Below are 25,597 nucleotides of genomic sequence, written 5' to 3' on the forward strand. Positions count from 1 at the left end.
CCCTGGTACAGCGCCTGCAGGACCTGCAATGCCGATTGCCTTCGGAATGGACACCTGGTGACCAATATTTCCAACAGACTCATCGCCTCCACTCGGGCAGTTTAGTCCGGTGGCCAGAGAACGGAGACAATCCGCAGCTATTAGTTCCCCAGGATTAACGGCAAAAGGTGCTGAGGGAATACAATGACGTGGACCTCGCGGGCCACCCCGGCATGGCCGGAACTCGACGGGCCATACAAAGGGGCTACACCTGGGAAGGAATCAAAGAAGATGTTGAGGAATACATGGGCCGGTGCCGTCAATGCAACACCACCAAAGCACATCGCCCAACCGGACACAGGCAGCTAAAACCCCGGCAACCTGAACGATTGTGGGAGACCATGGCAGTCGATCTTATGGGGCCATACCTGAAGAACACCCGGGAAAACTGATTCCTGTTAGTGGTGACTGACCTATGCTCTCGATGGGTGGAAGCTATTCCCATGAAGACCGCTAAGGCACCGAAGGTGATACAGATCCTGGAGACAGAGGTCTTTCCTCACTGGGTATTCCCCAGGCAAATTCTCAGTGACAATGGGAAAACGTTTACCGGGGAACAGTGGAGCAATGCCTGCCAACGATGGCAGGTCAAAATATGGACTACCGCATTATACCATCCTCAGGCAAACCCAACCGAAAGGCAAAACCAAGAAATAAAGAAGGGCATACGCCTACAACTCCGCGAGGACCATCGCCAATGGGATCGACACATTTCTGCCATCCTCGTCACACTCCGGACCAGATGCAACAATGTAATATGCTGCAGCCCCAAACGATTACTGATGGGAAACGACCTCCGGCGACCAGGGGAGTGGGAATTACCAGTGGCCCAAACCGACGCAGATAAGGGTGTCTCACAGAAATGTCCTTGCTCCCAAGCTGAAGCGAGACAACAAGCTGCCAGAGAACACCAATAACAGTACCACATTCGGACACAAGCCACAACCTCCAGAGACAAGCCGGCCTCATCTCTCAAAATAGGGGACCTCGCGTATTGAAAGACACACCCCTTGTCCTCCAAGGAGGACAACTTCTGTGCCAGCCTTGCTCCACTCTGGCAGGGTCCATACCAAGAAGTGGGAAAACGAGGAAAAGTTTTCTATCTGCAGCAGATGCCTAGGAAAGTCGTCAAGGTCCACCAACAAGAATTCCATAAATCCCAGCAGGGTGATCAAGACTCAACATCCGGTGTACCCCAAAAGGATGTCCCAATCAACTCACCGCTCGACGACCCATCCTCAGAACCCCCGAAACCCCAGGAACCTACTAGCCCCTTTCCACCAGGGCAGGGCCGTACATCCCGGACCCTACGACCACGGGAACGGCTGGTCAGACCGGCCCGTTACCGGCTAACCTCACCATAGTGTAGTGGCCAGTGTAGGGGGATCAGCCCTGGGACTGAAGCCCAGGTTACTGACCTCTGGCAGGTGTGACGATCCAGGCCGAGGCCACAGAGGGAGGGGGCGAATTGTCGTGTCCTGCATTTGGCCTCGGACCCCTTGTGCGAGTGCTGCATGCTAATCCCTGAAACGAACATGGCTGCCCCGACACTGCAGGGTAATTTTACCTAATATCTATGCCTAAGCTAGTTACCCTGTAAGATGGTGATGCACCCAGCGCCAATAGAAGGTGCTCGTTGCAGAATGTACATAATTGGGATTCATTGTGGCATTACTCAGGGAAGGAGCGGGCTTCCGCTCCTGTTGGGAGCATCCCGAGATTCAGAAATCAGCATATTACCAGGACAGTCCATGAAATATTAGAGAACATGCTGCAAAGGCTAAATCTGCAAATGTTGACTGTAATGATAATGTAACCAACTTGTATATAAACTTGGCTTGCACTGTACCAGGCAGAGATTCCTACCCCAGAAAAATCTGGGGAAATAAAGCAGGAATTTGGAATTTGGTGTGGTGCTTTCTGCCCTCCTCTCCTCTCTCACTCTCAATCTCTCTCTCCTTCCTTCCTCCGGAGTGGCCTTCTGGATATTGCTCTGGAATCCTTCGTTGGAGCGGCCCTTGGGGATTACGCTCTAGCATCCCTCTTCCCCTGGATTGGCCTCTTGAGGATTACGCTCTAAACCCCCCCCCCCCCCCCTGGAGCGGCCTGTTGAGGATTACGCTCTAGGACTTTCCTCCTGGAGCGGCCTTTCGAGGATTACGCTCAAGGGGCCTTTCCCTCCCTCCTTTTCCTCATTCTTCATGCCTAGCAAGAGGGCAGGTCGCAGGCATCTCTGACAGCACCAACATCTGAGAGACAAGGAGGAGCAGATGCCAGCATACCAGCCGGGCTACTTCACCAGCCAACCTCTTTTGGTCGAGCCGAGCCCTGCCTACCTTCCCATTCATCCTTACCAATTCTACACTGTCCCTTACTCTCCGGACTCTTTTCCAATCAGGTCCTCGCTCTTCCCACACCCCCAACTCTTCTTTCACCCATCAACCCCACAATAGTACCCTGATTCTGGTTGAAATCCCCACCTCTCCGGCTCGCCGACCTACGGCGCCCTACTCAGTGAGCGACCCACCGACCCACCTTGCGGCCCGAGGCTGCAGCCCCTCTCTGCCCGGCTGACTTCTCGGCTGCAGGAACTGTTCGGCAGTAACGACATAGGACGTTACGCCCCGGGGGGTTTTCACCCCCCCCCCCCTACCGAAAGCCACTCCAGTACCGGACACTGTTGCCGGGACACGTCAAAGTGTTTAGTTATTGAGTTTCACGTAAAATTAGTTTTCGTTCTTTTATGCAATTTGGCAGGCGGCAGCTCTGTTACCCCTCTCTCACCCCCTGCACTTCACAGCAGTATTCAGTCTTTATCAGGACATGGTCCGTGGCAGACGCATAATCCCATGGGGAACCATCACCGTTGTTTCATTGAACACAGTATTTCTGGTAATTTTAACTTTTCAACCTAAACCTTTTTTGCTTATTTCTCCACGCATCCCTGGACCATTTATGGTGCAGGGCACAACCTGGCCATCATTAGCTTCATCCTCCATGTGACACTTTCGCTACATGGTTTATAATTTAATGTACGGGTAATCTCCAGAATATAACTTTGCTTAAATCGGCTGTGCATACATATGCCGGCTTTTCAAGTAATATTGTTTCATGCAATTTAATATACATTCTTGGCGCCCACTGCATAACTCGAGCTATATGTTTTAACCACCCTCATTTCCTAGAAATTACTGGAACAAGGACTAAGCACAGCGAGCAATTATTGATAAGTTATGTTTCATGTTTCATTCTTTTAAGTGTTATTGTAGATTGCCTTCACAATCTGTAAATCTTTAAACCAAGTCACATGTTAATAAAACCATGTATTTTCCAAATGATTCTCTAATTCAGAGACTATTTTCAGTTTAACCTGCGATGCGAGTGTCTGGTGTGGATTCGGCTTCTAATTAAAACTCAGCCTCCGAGGTTAGTGGGCCAAGCTGGGGCCAACAACCCACGAGAAAGTATCAGTTAGCCGCAACAGTTAGCCTGGCACCCTCCCAGAGCAAAGTCAAACCTCATTCATGCCAGCCCCCACTAGGCACACCCCAGGTATCTAAAACAAAATTAGGGCTGATGGTAGTCAACAAAGGGGAGTAGGACCCTTTGTCTACTACCCTGGTTGTGCTGGTCATTCTGATCTTAATCACTTTCCTCGCACAAAATGGCAGTTTAATTCTTTATTATCTGTGTGTACCCATGCAATGTACATCAACCCCTTTCACTTTTCATTCTTTGTCGCGGATAAACAAGAGGTATTCGGTCAGTTGTTTGTCCCATTTCGCATGGTCGTCGCCGAGTTTCAGCCTCATCTGAACCTTTAGCTTATGATTCCTTCTTCTGGGGTGGTAGGCAGTCTTCTGGTCTTTGATGCACCAGTTTGTGCACCAATCCTACCCCTTCCTTCCAACAAACTGGCTGTTGTTGTAGTATGTGAGGACATTTTGGGGATAAACTCTTCTCCCCTCCCCCCAGGAAACCATTCCTATTGGAGCATATTGCCAATTGTGATGGCTTGGATGTTGCTGATGGGGTAGGCCTTTACTCAGTATGTAAATAGGTCTGTGACCAACATGAGTATACACTTTTCTATAAATGTATGGGATTACGGCCCTATGATGTCCAGGGTGATGAACTGGAATAGGGTGGTGTGAAGTCGGGGCTGTTACTGCTCCATCTTGTCACTCCGCCATGCCTTGCACACCTGATATGTCTCCTGTATGAAAATATGTAGTGTAAATGCAGGTCAGAGACCAGAGTATGACCTGGTCCCATATATAGCTCAGACGATCATATCACTTGAGAGATTCCTAACCCAGAGATATCTGGGGAAATAAAACCTGAGAAGTTATATTGGGATCAATTACTTCTACTCGCCCTTTCCTCTTCCATTTTTTTTTTCATTTAGCTAATTGTTGTACTATATATTTTAAACCCGAAACATTTACTTAAGTTTAGTATTTGTATTGTGAAAACTGTTTTAAATGATTTTTTTAATGAAAGAAATGAAAGTAAATGTTGTTATGCTGGGGATTCAAACGAATACTTATTAAGCATCATCATATGTGGTCAAGTACTATTTCCGCAATGTTTTGAACAGACCAACATGGCGATGGCAAAGTTAAAACTTAACTTTGATTACGTTACTGCATGTCGTCAACTGACAATTGCTAACATTTAGATACTTTCCTAATTTCTTTGCATAACTTGAAAGACTTAAAATTCATATCGCTGTTGCCAACAGCGCAGTATTTACAGTCGCAGAATTCCCGAGTCCCGATAAGTAACTTCGGTAAATATATTAAACAAAGTTCATTTAAACATTTTTTTATAATAAATTTACTTGAAGAACTGATACAAAAAGAACCGAAAATCGTTTTCATTTATTGAAATAAAAGAATGAAGCCAGTATCTTTTTTTCTTCCAAACAAAAGGAATGTAACCAACGGAACTAGCTGAAATTAATCAGTTTCTTCCGAGCTTTATCAATGTCATTAAAATTGTGAAGGATTGATTGGCGAATAAGAGCTTATAAAGCTAAAATAAATTAAAAATTCGTATTAAGTCGTATTGAAAGTATTTAATCCGTGTAAAAAATAAAATAATGTACCTATAAATTTTAAATTGACGATGCTTCGATTGTTGCAGCAACATATGGTTCGTAACTCGTTCACACTGGCGGAAAGCATCATCCTGCTAGCCAGCAAGTCTCACACACGCTATTGTGCAACCATGCAATTACCTTATAATTAGGAAACGTATTTGTTTACTCATTATTCCTTTTTTGCGATCTTGCGCCTGACTTAATTTATAGTGCAAGCGATTTTGTTGTTGTTTTTAAAAGTTGTACAGAAATTAAGCAGTTCCAGCCAGTAATAGTCTCAGTTTGATTCATGTTTTCAAATTGGTTAAAGAATAAACAAATATTTTAGTAAAACAATATAGGAAAGTCTTTAATTTAGGGGGGGGGGGGGGGGGGCAGATGCGTGCAGAGTATTCTAGCGACATGGAATGATCTTACAATGTAAACACATTTGAGACAAAGTTATTTATCCCCTTTATATATATATATTTTTTTTTTTTTCAAATTTTCTCTAGTTCTAGTTATTTATTATAGCTGTAAAAGTTCGTTCAATGTTTGGTTGCATCAGTTATGAATTTATTAATAGCTCGAAGTCTATTTGAAGTTAGAATTAGTTAAAATTTCTTAGCCCCTGTTGGTGCCGAAGTCATCTGCGTGTGGCAGCATTAACCTATATCAAATATTTTAGGTGAACAGTATAGGACAATTATGCCTTTTAAAATGGTCAGTGCTGGCAACAACTGACTGCAGCGAACCTAGTGGCTTGGCCTGAAGAATGCCTGTGAAATTAAAATTCCCTTGTTTTACAATGGCGATATCGCAAGATTTTCTTTTGTCGTTTCAAATTTTGTTGCTGTAGAGTAATAACATCATATTCCATACACTTTTGTGAAAACAATGAATTAATAATCAAAACAATTTTTCGCAATCTAAAAGACATAGACTTAAGAATCGTAAAATTGACCCAACCTTAAACATGATGGCAAAAGGGCAATGAAACATAAGTAACTTTAAAACTGAAATTTTTGTAAATCGTTTATTTTGTAAATAATTATGTGAAACAGTTAATCTCGTAGAATAGGCACTCATCTGGAAAAAAAAAAACCTCCTAAAAATGTATTTTTGAGTACTAACATTCCTAGAAACACCGTTAAGTGTTGATAATGTCGCTAACTTAAACTTACCAACCATTTACAACAATTTACAGCATTTAAATGTAACTAACATAACTTTATTAACTTTTCAAAACAGTGTACTATTGGTAAACTACAATATATTTTAGAATGATGTTTATCAATCACCAAATAGAATAAGAGAAACTAAAAAAAAAAAAAAAATACAATTTTCATAATTTAAAAAAAAAAAATTTATAAGCTCATATACTCTAGAAAAATATGATTTAAATATTTACAATAATGCTTTTAAAACACACGCACACACGAGATCTATATATATATATATATATATATATATATATATATATATATATATATATATATATATATATATATATACATACACACAGCCACACACACACATAAATATATATACACACACACAGGGGGCCACAAATTATTCTAAAGTAAGAGGGGGGTATGACGTCTAGAGGGACAGGGAGAGAATCAGCTGGAACTGTCCCGCTACCATATTGGTAGAGTCCACTTTCCGAAAAACACTCATATGATTGCATTGGGTAGGTGGTGGTGTTGAGCTTCAAAATTGGTGTAAATGTGTATTTAGTGGCTTAAAACTAACATTTCGTGAATATATTGATATAAAAAAATGTGTACAATATCTGTTACCTTTATTATTTCATGTTACTAGATGTGGGATAAACGAAAATGACTTGTGTAGCATTCGGCTGTAGTAACCGAACTGGACGAAAATCTAATTTTCAATTGGAGAAAGAAAGTACTAATAAAAACTCTTTTCACTGGTATTTATCGATTATTTTATTATTAGTTACTGTTCTATGTATTGTTTGAAGCCTGTTTTTCTGTTTATGCGCTTGTTAAAGTATCACCAGTGAGTTATTTTTACTTTTAGGTTATATTGGTTAAATTTAAATTGGCATGTACTCGTAATACGACACTGAACACTAAATAAATCTTAATATGTTCGGAATGTGTGAATGGTTATGCTTATTGTACACTATTTGATGGCAACCTAATGACCAAACAAGCAGATAAACATATTTTTATGTAGGACCAAGCTACTGTGTTAATTTTTTCAGATTGTAAAACTTGTTTACATTTCAGCCTCATTGGCTGTAGCGATATTTCTAACCACAAATTAACCCATCTTGGATAACTTAGAAAATAGCAACAGTTTGCATGGGTACTTGTGCCACTTCTTGTAACCTTGTTCAGTTCTACCAGAGTCCTACACCTATTTTTAAGTGCATGCGTTGCCGTCACCCGACCTCTGTGAAAGGCCCGGGGGTTCCTGACGGGCGCTACGGGCGTCGCGATGCTGTTGTTGTCCGGAGGGGCACTAGGCTAGCGGGCTGCTAGGTCGTTGATGTTGGGTCGTGAGTACTCTGCCCCCGCGTGCCCTGCCAGGTACACGGCTTGAATATAACCTGAATGGTTTTCCCTTGGCTGTGAAGGCCGCTCGGCTGTGTGGGGGACGGAAGACTACGGAAAATTATTGTACACGAGTTGGTGAGAATTACATTTAATTTCAGAGCTTCACCAGGGGTCCGCGTGGTTACACTGTACGCTCTACACGTCCGCTCCGCGGTTCAGTCCCGCTACAAAAACTCTCACCAACACTTGGCGACGTCTAGATGTTACACAATTAACAAAAAAACACCACACTATGCGACACTGAAATGGTTACCGTGGCAGTCTCGCGGGACGTGGTTCGATGCTCGCTGGAGACGGCCAGCGCCGAAAGTTAACGGGTGCAGGGGGGGGCTCGATGAGCGGGCTCCTAAGTTCGGAGAAACACTTACGTGAGTGCAGCCGGCAGGTATATGCACGGCATCCTTAATTAAAAATACTCTCGCTGGAGTCGGCCAGTACCGTAAGTTCCGTGAAACGCTACGCAGCGCGGTATCACAATGAAGACGGTCGGGATATACCCGGTTCCGCAAAATAAGTGCCGAGACGACGTGGGCAGCGGTACATTAATAAAAGGATTTAAATTGGAAGATGTAGTGCAGAATAAAAATTATCAATGAAACTAACTTGAATGCTGCCCACGGACACACGTGTGTTCCCGGCGCGGAGTGGTTGGAGACTGCCGAACATGGCCGCCTCGCAAGGAAGAGAAACTTTCTCTTTGTGAGTCGGCACCAAAAACTTATAATAATTTAATTTGTTATATGATGAGTAAAAAACATGCTCCAGGTGCTGTGAAGTGCTGGCGCAGGCGGACGTCGCCTCGAACGCTGCGTGGGCAGCTGGCATGGGAGGCGGCGATGTGGCGCGTGAGGTACTGGCGCAGACGGACGCCCAAGATGGCGCGCGTGGCGGTCGGCGGCGGCATGGGACCTTCAGCGGTGCATGTGGAGGGTGGCAGTGGCGCACCCTCTATGGCGGGCGAAAGTAATGCACCCTCCGTGGCTAGCAGCAGTGGTGCCCCCTCCGTGGCGGGCGGCTGTGGCGCACCCTCCATGGCGGGCGACAGTGGCGCACACTCCGTGGCGGGCGGCAGTGGCGCACCCTCTGTTTCGAGTGGCAGTGGCGCACCCTCCGTGGCGGGCAGCAGTGGCGCACCCTCTGTTTCGAGCAGCAGTGGTGCACCCTTCATGGCGGGCGGCAGTGGCGCAACCTCCGTGGCGGGCAGCAGTGGCGCACCCTCCATGGTGGGCAGAAGAGGCGCACACTCCGTGGCGGTCGGCAGTGGCGCACCCTCTGTTTCGAGCGGCAGTGGTGCACCCTCCGTGGCGGGCGGCAGTGGCGCATCCTCCGCGGTGGGCGGAGGTGGTTTGGTGCCTTCAGCGGCGCGTATGATGCGCGGAGGTGGTGCAACCACAATGGCGTGAAGGGCGGTATTGACGCGGCGCATCTGGGGGCCAGAGTGTGCGCCTCCTCTGCGGCTTCTGTTGCAGCCTGGCCGAGGGGCGGTGTCGTGGCGCCTGTGGAGGCCAGATTGTGCACCTCCTCGGTGGCTGCGGTGGCAGGCTGGCCATGGGGCGGTGTCGTGGCGCCTGTGGATGTCGGATTCGTGCCTCCTTGGTGGCTGCTGTGGTATGCTGGCCGTGGGGCGGCGTCGTGGCGCCTGTGGAGGCCTGAGTGCGCGCTTCCTCGGCGGCTGCTGTTGCAGGCTGGCCGAGGGGCAGCGTCGTGGCACCTGTGGTGGCTGGAGTGCGCATCGCCACGGTGACTGCTGTGGCAGCCTGGCCGAGGGGCGGCGTCGTGACGCCTGTGTAGGCCAGAGTGTGCGTCGCCTCGGCGGCTGCTGTGGCAGGCTGGCCATGGGGCGGCGTCGTGGCGCCTGTGTAGGCCTGAGTGCGCGTCGCCTCTGCGGCTGCTGTGGCAGGCTGGCCGAGGGGCGGCCTCATGGCGCCTGTGGAGGCCGGAGTGCGCGCCTCCTCGGCGGCTGCTGTGGCAGGCTGGCCGATGCGCGGTGGCATGGTGCCTGTGGAGACTGGCGTGCACGCCGGTCTCGTTCTGGCGGGGTGAACCGACTGTGCTTCGAAGCCAGGCGGGCACCGGGGAGCCAATACAGGCGGCGGGGCCTCACTCAGGCGTCTCGGCATCAGGGCACTGGACATTGCGTCGTACAGCATCCCGTTTGTGACTGCGCACTCGGGCGGTAGCGACGATGGCGGCACGACATCGAGGCCAGGTGGTGGCGACAATGTGGCGCGACATGTCGGCGTCGAGTCTGGCGGCGCCCGGGACAAGTCGCGTGACTGAAACGACGCAGGTTGTGTTGGAATTGACCTTCGTGGCATCATGACGGTGGTCAGGTGCAGTGGCAAGGTCATTCCGGCGTCGGGAGGCGTCTCGGACACGAGGCGGGTGCCGGACGGCGTGGCAGACTGCGGCGGGACAGTCGGTGTCGTGCGTCGCTCTGTTGGCCTCGGCGGGTCCAGCGTCATCACCGTCGGGATGAGCGGCATCAGGTCGACAAAACGTGGTTTCGCTGGCGACGGTGTGTTCGGGCTTGTGTAGGGAGGAGTCAGGCCTACGAGAGGTGCTGAGACTGGTGGCTCTGGGACAGGAGGTGGCGGGAGCATGATTGCGGCGTCGGGATGACGAGCGTCGGTGTCGGGATGGTAGGCGTTGGAAACATTACACTTGACGGTGCGGGTGTCGTCTGGACGTGCCTTCGTGATACTGTGGCCTGTGGTGTACATGCAGAGTCGTCTCGATGCTCTGCGGATGTCGTTCTGGCAACGTACAGCACCCTTAGCACGTGATGCGTCGGCGTGGGTTGCGTATGGATGTCGTGAAGCATCGCGGCGTCTCGTAGGGGAGGAATTGCTAGCGTCGCTGCCGGATACCGCACCTGGGTGGTCACTGGGCGGTACATCGCGTTCACGTGAAGGTGAAGGACTCGCGCCGCAAGGTCCCTTCACGTTCGTTGGTACAGCCACGATGCCATAGGTAGGCACATTCGTCGCAGTGGTAGCCCACGCTACTTCCTCCGGTACACGACAGGTTTCCACATATCGTCACCCTGCCGTGCGTGTTCCGTTGTGTCGATTTGTCTTTTCATTCGTGGCGTTGTGCGCGTGGGTACGTCTGCTCGCGGGTTCGCGCACGTCGGTTGGGCAAGTGCCTGGATAGCCGCACAAAGCGGAGGACGGAAACGGACGTGGTGGAGGAGTGGGAGTGCGGATGGGCATGCGAAGCGGCGGCCGAGAGAGCCCGGACAGCCGCACATAGCTGAGAGCCCGAGGATGTGATGGGGTGTGGGGGTGGTGCACGGGCTAGGATGTTCGCTGGAGGTCAGAAGAGGAGGGGTGGGCGTGAAAGTGAAAGTTGGCTGAGGGTCGGTGCGGGCGATGACACGCCCTTCCGGGTGGTCCCTTTGTCGCTGCTCCTCTGCACGCCAAATTCCACAGGCACGTCTAAAATGTCCGTCTTCTGTCCCCTTTGTCTGATCTTAATGCGTTTTTCGTAATTTTTTGCTGTAGTTATGCCCCACGATGGGCGCCATTTGCTGTCACCCAACCTCTGTGAAAGGCCCGGGGAGTACCTGACGGGCGCTTTGGAGTCGCGATGCTGTTGTTGTCCGGAGGGGCGCCAGGCTAGCGGGCTGCTAGGCCATTGATGTTGGGTCGTGGGTACTCTGCCCCCGCGTGCCCCGCCAGGTACACTGCTTGAATCTAACCTGAATGGTTTTCCCTTGGCTGTGAAGGCCGCTCGGCCGTGTGGAGGACGTAAAACTACAGAAAATGATTGTACACAAGTTGGTGATAATTATATTTAATTTCAGAGCTTCACCGGGGATCCGCGTGGGTACATGGTACGCTCTATACGTCCGCTCCGCGGTTCAGTCCCGCTACAAAAACTCTCACCAACACTTGGCGACGTCTAGATGTTACACAATTAACAAAAAAACACCACACTATGCGACACTGAAATGGTTACCGTGGCAGTCTCGCGGGACGTGGTTCGATGCTCGCTGGAGACGGCCAGCGCCGAAAGTTAACGGGTGCAGGGGGGGGGCTCGATGAGCGGGCTCCTAAGTTCGGAGAAACACTTACGTGAGTGCAGCCGGCAGGTATATGCACGGCGTCCTTAATTAAAAATACTCTCGCTGGAGTCGGCCAGTACCGTAAGTTCCGTGAAACGCTACGCAGCGCGGTATCACAATGAAGACGGTCGGGATAGGCCCGGTTCCGTAAAATAAGTGCCGAGTCGACATGGGCAGCGGTGAATTAATAAAAGGATTTAAATTGGAAGATGTAGTGCAGAATAAAAATTATCAATGAAACTAACTTGAATGCTGCCCACGGACACACGTCTGTTCCCGGCGCCGAGTGGTTGGAGACTGCCGAACATGGCCGCCTCGCAAGGAAGAGAAACTTTCTCTTCTTTGTGAGTCGTCACCAAAAACTTATAATAATTTGATTTGTTATATGATGAGTAAAAAACATGCCCCAGGTGCTTGATTAAAACTTTGCACCTGGTAAATAGTTGCCTAAGGTTTAACAATTGTTTTAAGTGATTTACTAATTTAAAAAGCAGCACCAAGTTGGCGACTGTAAATTTAACTACAAATTGTCTGAATGTGCACTGTTTGGGTTTGAATTCCCTTTTTTTGGCTGACAACTATCATAGGCCAATTAATCAAGGCCAGTATCTGCTCTGGCTAGTAACGAGGATTGTTTACTGTTCCGTGCGTGCCGCGCACGCACGGAGTCTCTACGACGCACTTGCTCACTGCTTGTGATTAATTAATTTCGTCCTAATGCCTCGTTTGGGAATTGTTTTCTGTAGTTGAGCCCCCGGGGTTTCGTGTCATGATGTTTAATTCAGTTAATTGAGGTCACGCCCGGGGCACTCGCTTGACTCAATCCGGCTGGGCAAGGGGCGCGCTCCGAAAACGGGATACGGGACTGGCGGTGCGGAGCACGGGCTTAACGGCCACGACGTCAGCGTGATGTAGTGTATTTTTTAAATTTATGCTTAACAATTATGAATTAAATTATATTTTAGTACTGAATACAAAGGTTGTTATAAGTTGGATAATAAGCATGTTTTTATGTGTGAAGTTCAAGTGTTGATATATTCTCAGGCTAGTAATGAGATTGGTTTGAACTTTTAAACTTTAGTTTTAGAGTATTTGTCAGCTTTTATTGGAGAATTGTAAATATAAGATTGTTTTCACAATCTTGTGTATGCCTCAGCCATGGAAGGGTAATTTTTCCGTAATCCGTATCCAAGTTTAGCACTTGATTCTGAATTCCTGATGGCATGATCTGCTAATTATCAATCTGTGGTAAATGATGCTTGCTGTTGTAAAATTGAAAAATCCTGCACATAACAAAAAAATCTTTTGATATAGGTAACAATAAATAATGATCTTACGTTGGATAAAAATCAAAATTTAAGTTTCCAAGTTTCAAACTATTATTTTGAGGGCCTACCGGTGTTACGTTTTGTACTCGTTGTGGAGATATTGGGCACCACCACATGAGTGGGCACGTGGACTCGACTAGAGACTCTTATTCAGGGCGTTATGTGGCCCGCATGAGGCGAGATATTAGCCCTCCTGACCTCAGTGTCAACAACTGTTCCTATACCGAGCCCGCTCTCAGCGTCGGGCATGCTCCTACCTATCTGCAGTGGGCTCTTAGGGCGTCCCACACGCCGCTGACTGGAGTAAGGACCCACGTGGCCCCCAAACACATAAACACATGACTCGTTTAGTTTGATTTATTAATACTTTACACGTCCTTCTACACTCCTCCCTTTACACGGTTGAAACGCCCAAGGTACGAATCGGTATAGGTTGAGGAGGCGGACCATACACATGGCCGCCCCAAGCTTTTACGTAGAGAGAAGATGTTAAAAGACTTCTGAGAGCATGAACACGAATTAATAAACAGCCCCCACCGACCGAGAGTTGTCCCGAGGATGAAAAAGAAAGTGGTTTGGATTAATTAAGTTTACAGAGCTACCTATCAGTGATGCAATAGTGATGTCCTCGGGGTGTCTGCAGAGACATCCGCTCTCGGCCTGCTGAAGAAGGAGACTAGGGCGAGACAAAACTCGCGGCAGGAAACATGGCGTCCTTCGTGCCGAACACAATTACCATTATCATTTGTAAGACTGCATGCCCCGGGCTTTTATAGTAAACAGGATAAACACTCTTAAAAATTACTTGACGCTTGCTGAATATTAAAAAGGATAATAAAAATTACAATTATTAAGAAATATATTTAAATAGTGTCTGGCTTCGGTTTCCTTCGGTGTGCTTCGCGAATGTCCGGAAGAGTCCTTATAATTAAATACACAACTCTAAATAAAAGTACATAAAAACCCTCCCGGCCGGTCAGCCATCACATCGCACCCGGGAAACAATAAAAACAATTTACAATGATATATATTTAATTACATTTAGGGGTGTGGCACACAGGCTCTACAGCAACCTCTTGCCGGGCGACCAACTCACACACACACTCACTCGTTAGTGGGAGGTTTCAATAGAGGGTGATGGTGTTTGGGCGGTGACATATCGGACTCAAAGGGGCCGCACGCCTGGACGATGTCAGCGTAATTCAACAAAACGTTGCAGTCGTCCGGGGTCTCGTGTTCGAGACCGGGCGTGGTTCCTAGCGGGAAAACTGGCTCTTAATAAAAATGTGCCTGGGAGGGCGCCATGCTAGCTCTGTGTCTAACCAAAAGTTGGGTCGTTGGGTGCGAATGCCCCTGCGTGGCCCGCTAGGACCGTCGGCGATGGTTGTGGTTGGAGGGATCCCTGGCTATTAACACGTTACAGGCCCTGTGCAGCATAACACGCTGATTTCTGGCTGGGTTAGGGAGACACACAATAACACACACGGATTCGGTTTTGTACTGTTGGTAACATGTCGCGCACGGAGTGTGCGGAGTGGACGTTTAATTGGTTCGAACAGTTACAATTGCAGTTTACATTTACACGATGCACATTGAATTACCCTACGAAATTACATAAATTGACACTGGGCGCTCTGATGCGCCGTCACTAATCTTAAAACCTCATGCCAGTCGAGGTTGAGGGGGAGGTCGATTGGAGGCGGCCAATCCCGAAAATTACAAAAGTGGCGATACCTGGGTCCACCTGTGTGGACCGCGGCTCGCAGTAAAATTAGTTACAAGTCCTTTGCGTCGTTGTTGCCGGTGCCAGGCACTCGACGATTATCAAAAAGTCATTGGTGGCGGGAGTTCGCCCGTGCCATATGCTGAACTGCCCAACATAATATCTAGTGCGGGGAGTTTTATGCTTAAGCGGCTGGGTTAGGCCCTACACCGTAAAAAGGACCGGGGAGGCACGGGGAGTTTATGCCACGAAAAGGATTTGAGTTAATGACTATAGTTACCAGTAGTGAATTTCAGTGGAGACAAAGGATGATGACTCCCCGTGGAACAAACGTCCACCCCGGTCAGCGAGTGGCTTGGTACTGGCGTTTGCCCTTGGCACGAGGGGAGGCCTCAGTGTTCTCTCGCGCCAAAGTTTCTAAAGTTCCGTTATTCGGAAATTATTTAATTAACAAGAGATTGAAAGTGGCTCTAAATTCGTACATTAAATAATAATGATTAACCTAATTTGCAGATACTCTCTAAGAATTAGATTTAACAAGTTCACATAAATTAAGTTCAAATAATACGAGTCACACCAGAGACTGTTCGTCACTTGTTGACTGTTCCAGTGGCGAGTTATACACAAAAATGGGGAGGTCATAATTACGTTACACAATACTCTAATTAATTTAGGCTGAAGGCCGCAAGGGAGACACTCACAAATGTATTCACGTAATTTCACACGTGAGTGACCCGGACACTTCTACGTCGCACTTTCCTTGGGCGGGGTTTTTAATAAAAAGTGGCATTATTATTAATTTGTGTCTGATTTCTAATGAACTGGGGTCGAGGTGGCTGATTAATTAGGGCATGGTCCTTGATTCTACCTGTTCCTCTGGTGCTCGACTGACTCGAGTGGGCCATGACTAGGGGTGCGTTCTGTTGGCGGGGTCGGATACTGGCAGTTGCAGGTCGGGCTTTGGGATGGCCTTCGGTCGAACGACGTCAACATCATTTAAAGCATTAAAGTGGAGACCAACACAAGTTTAAGAACACATATTATAAAATGGCGAGAACTATCACATCTTATTGTGATCCAAAGAGCGACACACATCATTTAAATGATATAAATAAACCACAGGAATATTTAAAGCATCTTTATTCAAGTATCATTTAATTTTCATCGAATATTACTTCATATACTCGCATAAGAACTCCAATTAACTCAAAACCATGTTGCTGTGTATCAAAACACGTAGCACCAATGCAATGTTTTGGTTCTCAATGTGGGCGTGGCTCGGCAGAATGAAAATATGGCCGCCATATTGGTACATCCCACGTCAAAGTTTGTTTGGTTACACATTCGCAGCCATGAACTCTATCTGGTTCAGGGGCGAATATTCTACGTAAGCATTGTAAGCAGTGCTTACAGTTTGAAAATGTCCTACATATGTGGTAATGCATTCTGAAGTGGCATCTATCAATGATAAACGCTTGAATAGCTAACACACAGTCTTCTATCATACCGCCGCATTGACGACTCGCTGTTTGTAATTGTTAGACAGTGGACACCCCTTCCTAACCACACGTCATCCCTTCAAGCTGGCTGAAGCCGGACGAGCTGCCTACTCGCCCTCTCCCCTCTGCAGCAGTGCGAAAAATGGCTAGTTTCCCCGTCGTGGACACCCCTCTGTAAGCACTTCTCCTCTTGAATACAGGCAGCTGTGAGCTCTTATTGGCCAGACCGTCACCCCCTCCTTCGAATGTGCGTGCCAGAGGGAGGGCGGAGGTCTGCTCAGCTGGGCATCCCGTTACCAACCGCCTGTAAGTTGACAACCCAGCCGTGCACGCTGTAAGCAGATAGCTTCCTGCTTGCAGCCACTATCAGCCGACTGGAAATTCAGACACCGCTTATCGAAGCGGGGAAAGGGGAAACTCTCCTCTACGACGATCTTAGCGCCATGATTGGCCTGTCAACAGCTTTCTTGTTTTAATCATGTAACGTACAGCGATTATCAATAATTGAAACGTGGTTAAAGTGCGAGATATTATAAACACATCAGGAACAAGGTTTAGAAATTTTTTTATTTTATGTGGTGTTAAAAATGCATTGAAAGGGTAGAACAATTTCAGCAATATCTTGAGAAACTACGTGACAGTTTCGATGATTTCTGGTGCAAAATTGAGGATAATTTGGTAGCTTGACAGAAGATAGTCAGCCCAAAAAAAGAAGGGATAGATAACATTTCGGATGACAAGAATACTTGTTACAGACGATTATATTTTGAAGTCATAGACACAATTAAAGAAAAAATAAGTCAAAGATTTGGTGTTATTGGCAGTCTCTTCTTCATTGGTTTGCTCAATTTCATCGAGTTTTCTGTTTATTTACGATCATTTCCCGAAAAACTATTCCAGTCCTTAAAATTTTCTTATGGACAATTCTTCGATTTTGCCAGACTGAGAAGCGAACTTTCCGTGGTTTATTCTTCAAAAGAATTTCACAAGAACAGCATGGCCGAGTTACATAAATATTTGTACTTGAATGATTTGCATGAAACTCTTCTCGAAGCATAGAAACTTATTTGTTTGGTGTTGACGATTCCGACCACTAGTTCATATGCAGAAAGATCCTTCTGTCCTGAAGAGAATAAAATATACAGGCATTTCCGTAACTCTCAAGGGCAATCGTGGGTCTCAGCATTGTCTTTGTTATCAATTGAAAAAAAAAAGGTATTGCAAGACCTAACAAAAAATTATACGTTTTACCACGATGTGATCAACATAATTGCGAAGCAGGGCCGACGAAATCAGCTTATGTATAAGTAGTGACTGAACACTTGTGTTACATTTGGTATTTTTAGAACTAAAAACATTAGTGCATAGCTTTCCTTTCATGACACAGAGAATTAAGTTCATGAGCGTCAGCCATCTTGGCGGAACGAGTCACCACCAGTACCAGGCTCATTAAATCTGAGGGAAAGTTTACATCTACTAAGGCAGGGATTTACATCCACTCCTGAAAAATTAGTAAATAAACATTATAAACATTTTACTAAAACAAAATTCTCTATTTCTTAGGCATGTTAGTTTTCTGAACTGTCTCCTAGTAGTAAGATCGTAAGGATTTAGGGCCGGTTTTATGACCCCCGGCTAAAGTTCAGGCTAAATTTTAACCGCAAGCTAGCTCTTATTTCGGTTTTATGACTCCCTGTTAACGTCTACCTTCCAGTTAAAGTCCCGGCTAACCTAGCAGGTGGATGAACCGGCCGCTAGCTGCTTAACCAGAGGCTAAGCAACAGAAAATAAAATGGCGATGTATCAGGCGAGGTTAGTTGTTGATAGTGATGATGACTATTTGAGGAATTCTATTGAATATTTGCAGGACGCGATGGAATAATTTATTACTAAATATAAAATGCTTCGCCATATTCGTCAAAGTTTTATTAAAAATTACATGACATGAAAGTGTAGCCACGCTTTTCTATTCTCGTCGAGTCGTGTATTATTATTTGACTTTATTGATCACGAAGTACATAAACGTATGCAATGTATTATAAACTTTAATGTTCCTGCTTAAGAATATGTGTAAATAAGTGAATTTTACAATTGCAAAACGAGGGTTATTATTATCTATAAAATTAGTGTTTTCGTGGAAGTTGTATCTGTGAATTTTTATTCGTAATACAGTGGTAATATGCCGGGAATGAAATGCACTTCATACGACTTCAGACGTGGTTCTAATTCAATGAATACAATTGAATGTGAAAATAAATGTTACCCAATTATCCCTTCCCTATCTTACAAACCTTTAGGTACTTATTATCTACCTGCCACACAAGTGCAAAACGAAAACAGCACTGGAATTATTCTGTTTCCCGTATCCAAGTTTATCCCTTGATCCTATCGGCATGACCCTTAATATGTTGGTCTTGTTTTACATTATACCTGCTGTTTTAATTTAGAATGTTGAAAAATCCTGTACACAACTCAAAATACCTAACATATCACGATACAAAAAAATTATGTCAGGTCTTGTAAAAATGTATTTCTTTCGTATACATTTTACAATCATAATTATTTCCCCAGTGAACATGTCTAGGATCTCTCGACCTACTAAATTAAAACAGCAAGCATCCTATACCGTACCACAAACTAATTCCATCAGGATTGGATTAATTTGGATATGTGATACGAAACTATTAGTACAAAAATGAAACCTACACCAGTGAAATGAAAATCGACAAGTATTTTCCCGAAACAGGGTCTATATTATTTGATTATGAAATATATTTACGAAAGAAATAAGTGTTCTCTAGCAAAAATGTCATCCGTATTTATTTGTTTGTATAGAATTACTTCGTTAGTTTTGGCTTAATATATAACCTAACAAAATCATGAGTTTCAATACAAGAGTAAAAATGAAAACACACGGTTTTGAATCTTAAATTGTAATTTTATGGTTTAATACAAAGCAGGTTTGACGTCGAAATAGTTTTTGGTTAATTTAATTATATCTGTTGCAAAATAAAGTTCGCGGCATATTTCTTTACTGCAGCTGTAAACATTCAGAATCACAATACAAACAAACAGCTGACTAACATTCTACCAGAAAAAAAAACTGTCTTGCAACAAATGTTAACAAATTCTGGTTTATTTCATTACCAACACACCCATTTATACACCACACGCTTCGTCAGGTTCCGGTTAGCCAACCGCAGGCTAAGTAAGGGTCATAATACACCCCTCGTTCGTTAACCAGAGGATAGCCTAACCTGAGGGCTAGCTAACCTGAAGATTTAGCCGGAGGTCATAAAACCGGCCCCACTGGTTCAGTAAGGGGATGGTAAGCTCACGGCCTAGGAACGAAATTGAAGGTGGAAAACCAGTAGCAGAATGAAGAGCCGAATTAAGTCCGACATTAATGTACTCCAAATCTGAATCCCAAAGAGTCTGATCAGACCGGTAGAAGGCAATCAGGATGCTTTTAAGAACCTTATTTTGTCGTTCTACCATGTTGCCCTGCGGAAAATAAGCTGAACTATAAATAGGTTTAACAGCCCATTCAAAAAGAAAATTCTTATAGATAGTAGACTGAAAATACGGGGCATTGTCAGAAACAACCATACATGGTGGACCAAACAACTTGAAAACCTGTTCCTTAAGTACCTTAACAATAGTAGCAGCTTTCATGTTTCGAAGAGGTAATAAAATAACAAATTTTGTGAAAATATCCAGAACAACGAGAAAACATACATTACCCTTCTTAGAATGTGTCAGAGGACCAAAAATTTCTATATGTAAGACATGCCAGGGCACAACAGGAGGATCAGCAGCATACAAACCCACCTTAGAATTATGCGGCGGCTTAGAAATCTGGCAGTCGAGACAGGATCGAACAAAGCTCCGAACATCAGCATGAAGCTCGGGCCAAAACAGGTGCGCTGAAATTCTGCGAAAAGTTTTATCTATTCCTAGATGACCACCTAAGAGAGATGCATGAAAATAGGTTAACACCATAGGCCTCAAGACAGCTGAAACAACAGCCTTTCGGGCTCTGCCAGAATTTCCTGTAAAATACAGCATCCCACTCTCCTCAACATAGGGAACAGCCTTCTTATCATGAAGATCTCTAAGTACCTGCTGGCAGAGGGGCTCCTGAGTCTGACATTCCTTAATATTAAAATAGGATTCAGGAAAAAATTTAAAGGCAGTAATAAATTTAGTAACGTCAGAAGAGCGGGGTTCCAAGGGCTCGAATTCACTGGTGCAAAACATGCGAGAGAGAGTCGGCTATAACATTATCTTTACCAGGAATGTGATGGATGACAAACTAAAACCGTGATAACCTCAAAATCCAGCGACCCAGCTTACCCAGCTGATGAGGATGATTAAACAGCCAACTAAGGGCTCGGTTGTCGGTATATAAATCAAACTCCCGGGCATCCAGATAACTTTCAAATTTTTCTAGGCCGAACAGGCAAGCCAGGGCCTCCTTCTCATAGACACCTAATCGCTGCTCAGACTCTGATAGCGAGCGACTAGCATATGCAATGGGCCTAATCTGGCCTTCCTCCAGGTGTCCTAGGACGGCTCCAAGTGCATTGTGCGAAGCATCAACCTGAACTGCAAACCACTTACTAAAATCGGGTAGAATGAGCACTGGGGGTGAAGCCATACAAGACTTCAGCACCTGAAACAATTTCTCTTGTTCAGGGCCCCACTCAAAAACTGTATCCTTCTTACGCAAAATATTTAAAGGAGCAGATAAAGAAGCAAAATTATAAATAAATCTGGAAAAATAACCTAACATACCTAATAAACGCTGAACTCCCTTTAAATTGACAGGCCTAGGAAACTGGACGATAGGGGCGCTCTTGTCAGGATCCATCAGGAGGGTACCTACCTTGTGAAATAACATAACCTAAAAATTTAACAGATGTTTTTCCTAATGTAACCTTCTTCGGGTTAACAGTGAGATTGGCCCCTCGTAAACGAGAAAGGACTTCAGTCAGGTGAGTAATGTGATCCTCAAAGGTATTACTGTAATCAATGATGTCATTAAACACATAATCATACTTAAGATCAGATAGAACATGATCAAGGATCCGGCTCATAGCCTGACTGCCAAAACTAACACCCATAGGCACACAATTAAATTCAAAATGGCCAAAAGGAGTTGAAAATGCTGTATACTTGCGGCAACTAGGATCTAGCAGGCACTGGTGAAAACTTTGATTCAAATCAATAACCGAAAAATATCTAGCCTAACTTAAATGCTGAAGGGCAGACTCAACAGTAGGAAGTGGATAAACATCGTCGTTAGCAATTTTATGGTTCAGAGGAATGTAATTATGCACCATGCGCCAGCTCGCGCTGTCTTTTTTACGCACTAAAAAAGTAGGAGTGCAAAAATCAGATGTAGAAGGTGAAATTACACCAGTGGCCAAGAGCTTATCCACGATGTCGCGCATGGCCTGAAGTTTAGGGGGAGAAACTTTAAGATATTTAGCGTGAACAGGGACTTCATCCTTTAAATAGAATTTATACGGCAAAATGTCACAACGTCCTAATTTAGAGGTGATAACATCGGAAAAGGCGTGAAATAGGTCAGCAATAGCCTGCCCTTGCGCGATGCTATCAGCATCGCGGCACTTAAAGATAACAGACTTGCTAGGCTGCGAACGTAAGGGAACTTTCACTGAAGGGGCGAAATCAAAATGGAGCTCACGCTGGCCCACATCTAGAACACTGCGAGTCTTGCTCAAAAAATCTAAGCCCAAAATAAAATTAGGTGAAAGACCAGGAACAACAAGAAACTTCCAATTCCAGGAAAAATGTTTAATCTCAAAGTGAATAACCACGAACGTATTTGCGCTAAGGCACTCGCCATTCGCCACGCAAATATTAATCTGGTTTTTCAGAAAATACACGAAAAGAAAATTTAGGAAATGTTTTGATTAAGGTCTGGAGAAACGTCTCACTAATAGCCGAGCATGTAGCACCGGTATCAACGAGAGCCGAAAAGAAACGCTCGTGAATACACACGGGCAAGAAATTCAGAGAAACAGAGCTAGAGGCTTTCCTATAGAAGCGACAGAAATGACCTCTCTTCCGTCCTGTCAATGACCGTTTCCCGGACAATTACTCCGGTAATGACCCAGTCCCCTACAGGAAAAACATTTATGTGCATTAACATCAACACGTGCCTGATCACAGTCCTGAGTTACATGTCCAAACACGCAGCAATTTGCGCAGCGAGCGCGACTGAATGTTGGAACATCCTTTATCGGCTGCGTAGAATTGACAACCCCGCCGTCAGTCAAACGCCGACGCGGCTGGGAACTGTCAAGAGGCGGGGCAGGCGGTCGGCCAGGGGGAGGGATTACACAATCCGTGCTGGTGGCGGGGAAGCGAGCATGCGACCCGCTGTCAAATCTACGTGAAGGCGAACGCCGCGCACGTGAACTGTCATGAAGGCGAGGCGCAAAGGAGGAATGTTGATGACTATATTTTTATGCATGCGTAAAACACGAGTGTCAGCATCGTGTGCGTCACTGCCATGAAAATCTGACGTAACCTGTAGGCTGTGAAATTCCCTGTCACGAACACGTGACACTGACGCAGACCTAGCGGGAGGCGAGAACTCAGCCTCATATTAAGACACCGCTAATAAACGCGCCTCTACCTCACTACCCCAGGCATGCAAAGCATCGAAGGTGGTAGGGGGAGCTAACATGCCACAGTGTGTGAGCACATGTGGCGCAAAGTTACCTAAAATAAGCTGTACTAACTCAGGCTCAGCGATGTCAATTTCCAAAACATCTGCATAGGAAACAACCTCATCAATGTAATGAGTCACTGACTCATTAGGACGCTGAAACCTGAAAATCAAATCGCGCTTACACGCGTCCATGACGCGTGGCGGACACACAGCACGAAGTACCAATGTTTTAAAAGTATGAAAATCGACCTTCTGTACGATAGCCTATGTTAGCGTAGACACATAAACCCCAGTACACTTACTAAGCAGAGCTTTCATAAAGGTGCCAGCTGACACTAAATTCAATTTAGCGAGGCGCTCAGCCTGTAGAAAAAAATCTAGAATAGGCCTAGGCTCACTACCACTCAACACAGGAAGGGATTTGAGAACAGAGAAAAATAGTTTTTGAGAAAAGGAATTATCGGGAGCCGAACTTAATTCCAGTGTGGGCTGCGCCGTCGGAACACCAGACGAGACGTCACTGACCTCGCGTATGAATTGAACGAGCCGGGCGCGCATGTCAGCCACGGTGTCGCTCGCTGATACAGACAGCTGGTTCTCCTCGAGATACCGTATCAGCTCATCGCGGTGAAGCCGGTAGATCCAGCTGACTCCCGAGCCGCTCATGGTCATGAAAGAAAACAAGCAAAAACACAGCAAAACCACTGCCGAAGCAGAGTGGCGCAGAAGTTGTACTCGCACCTACAACTGAAACGGGAAATCAACAAACAAATGGTCGTTCCAGTACGACCGACGGCAGAAATTCGCTGTGCTACAATAAAGCAAAGTCCATATACCAATTAACAAACAGTCCAATTTATTAATCACAATGCATACAATGCATATAATATGCATATAACAATTATATTACTGCGGGAATACAGGTTAAAACAATGGTGCAATTAATGGGGCAAGCTGACGACGCGTTTAACGTAGCACAATTATATGGGCCGCTAGGCAACAACAAGAAAGAAAGAGTTTAAAATTACATACAATTACGATTACCGTTACGACGCAGCTTGACAAGAAGTGTCCAAAGCCATCATGGCATGCCCATATACAGCCACAGAAAAACACTGTTACATAAGCTACCGGTAGTACTCGGCGTGAGCAAAAGAAACTAAGGCAAAGAATCCAATTAAGCACTGACCTGAAGGGTCCAAGAGAAATTACAAACATTACTAAACATGGCAAAAAAGAATAAGTGAAAGAGCGGCCACGACGCGCAAGCAAGAACAAGAAATCATACTAATTACTGACAATTACAGACGTTAAGTTTCACAGCCGAGTACATACCAACGCGACGCCAACCCCAAGTGACAGTCCTCGTGTCAAACGACCGGAAGACTGCGGCGAATAGCCTGGGTGCCGAGATTACAAAGACCGGGAACAATACACGGCAGAGTGCGATGGTGGCGCGGCAGGGAAGGGAGGAAGAGGGGGGTAGGAAGGGGAAGTTGGAGAGGAAGGGGAAAGGCGTTTTGGGGGGGGGGGGGGGGGGGAAAGGAGGATTGGGGAGGGGAAAGGGGGGGAAGGAACGCTAAGCAGTGCCCGCACTGCTTCACCGTGAATGTTAAGTTGCGACTATTTCTTTGTGGGAATCGTTAAAGTTTATAAAATATAATACACAACAGTTTTGCTATCACATAGATTTATTTGGGACTCCGATAAGCTTAATATGTCCCCCGGTGTTCATATAAGCGATTATATATAGGTTAATGCTGCAACATACAGACGACTTCGGCACCAATGTGTCTAAGGGCGGTATTCCAAAACATTCAGGTAAGGTAGCGAATAAGCACTACCTTGTTGGGATACAACTGTAACCTATCTCGCAGACTGTATTCCAGAACGCGTCCCAATCCAATTCCTGTTAGGAAACGAAAAAGCAACTGTTTTAATAAACTGTGCCCTGTACGAGGCTAGAAACTGATTTCAATGCATTCTAGCAGATGTTTGGCAACCATCGATGGATTTGGTACGCCAAAATCCGACAGATAGCAGCACTATCGTGCGAATTAATTGGCGTAATTTTAATTTTCTGAGGTAATTTTAAAGTTGTTGATTATTTGTTTTTATGACCATTAAAGTAATCTAATATATTTCAGAATAGTTTTTGCTACTATAAAGTTTTATTTGATCCACTAAAACACATTATACATCCCCCGATTATAATTAAAATGACTATATATGAGTTAATGGCGCCAGATGCGATTCAGCCATCTGGGAGAAATCAACGAAAAAGTGAGCTCTGCGCATGCGCGTGATTTTGGCAACGAAACGGCAACAGATAGGACCAAAAATCAGTGCCCTAAAAATAAGGTACTGGCCGTGTCCTATCGTGCACTTGGAATATGGTTAGGGTACAGGTATCGCATATTCAACGCCTAAACCCTTATTTTTGTGTCTTGGAATACGGCCCTAAGTAATTTTTAAGTTCAAAAACGACTTTGTGCAGTTAACATTATAATTGTTGCAATAAAAAATTTGCAGAGCCTTTTTCAGCTCTATTAAATAACCACA

The 25,597-nt window shown here is 45.6% G+C and overlaps 1 protein-coding gene across 1 annotated transcript; it reads right to left on the bottom strand.

Moving 5' to 3' along the window:
• Nucleotides 1-893: 893 nt before the first annotated feature.
• On the bottom strand, nucleotides 894-23,701 carry LOC134536590 (nascent polypeptide-associated complex subunit alpha, muscle-specific form-like). The gene is made up of 7 exons (XM_063376390.1): nucleotides 23,561-23,701; nucleotides 20,686-20,932; nucleotides 10,895-11,124; nucleotides 9,609-10,466; nucleotides 8,504-9,430; nucleotides 2,575-2,630; nucleotides 894-936 (listed from the first exon to the last, which is right to left on the bottom strand). The coding sequence occupies exons 1-7, from the start codon at nucleotides 23,699-23,701 to the stop codon at nucleotides 894-896; spliced, it is 2,502 nt and encodes an 833-aa protein (XP_063232460.1).
• Nucleotides 23,702-25,597: the final 1,896 nt, after the last annotated feature.

This window comes from Bacillus rossius, chromosome 1 (genome assembly GCF_032445375.1).
Source record: "Bacillus rossius redtenbacheri isolate Brsri chromosome 1, Brsri_v3, whole genome shotgun sequence".
Classification (NCBI taxonomy): Eukaryota; Metazoa; Arthropoda; class Insecta; order Phasmatodea; family Bacillidae; genus Bacillus; species Bacillus rossius.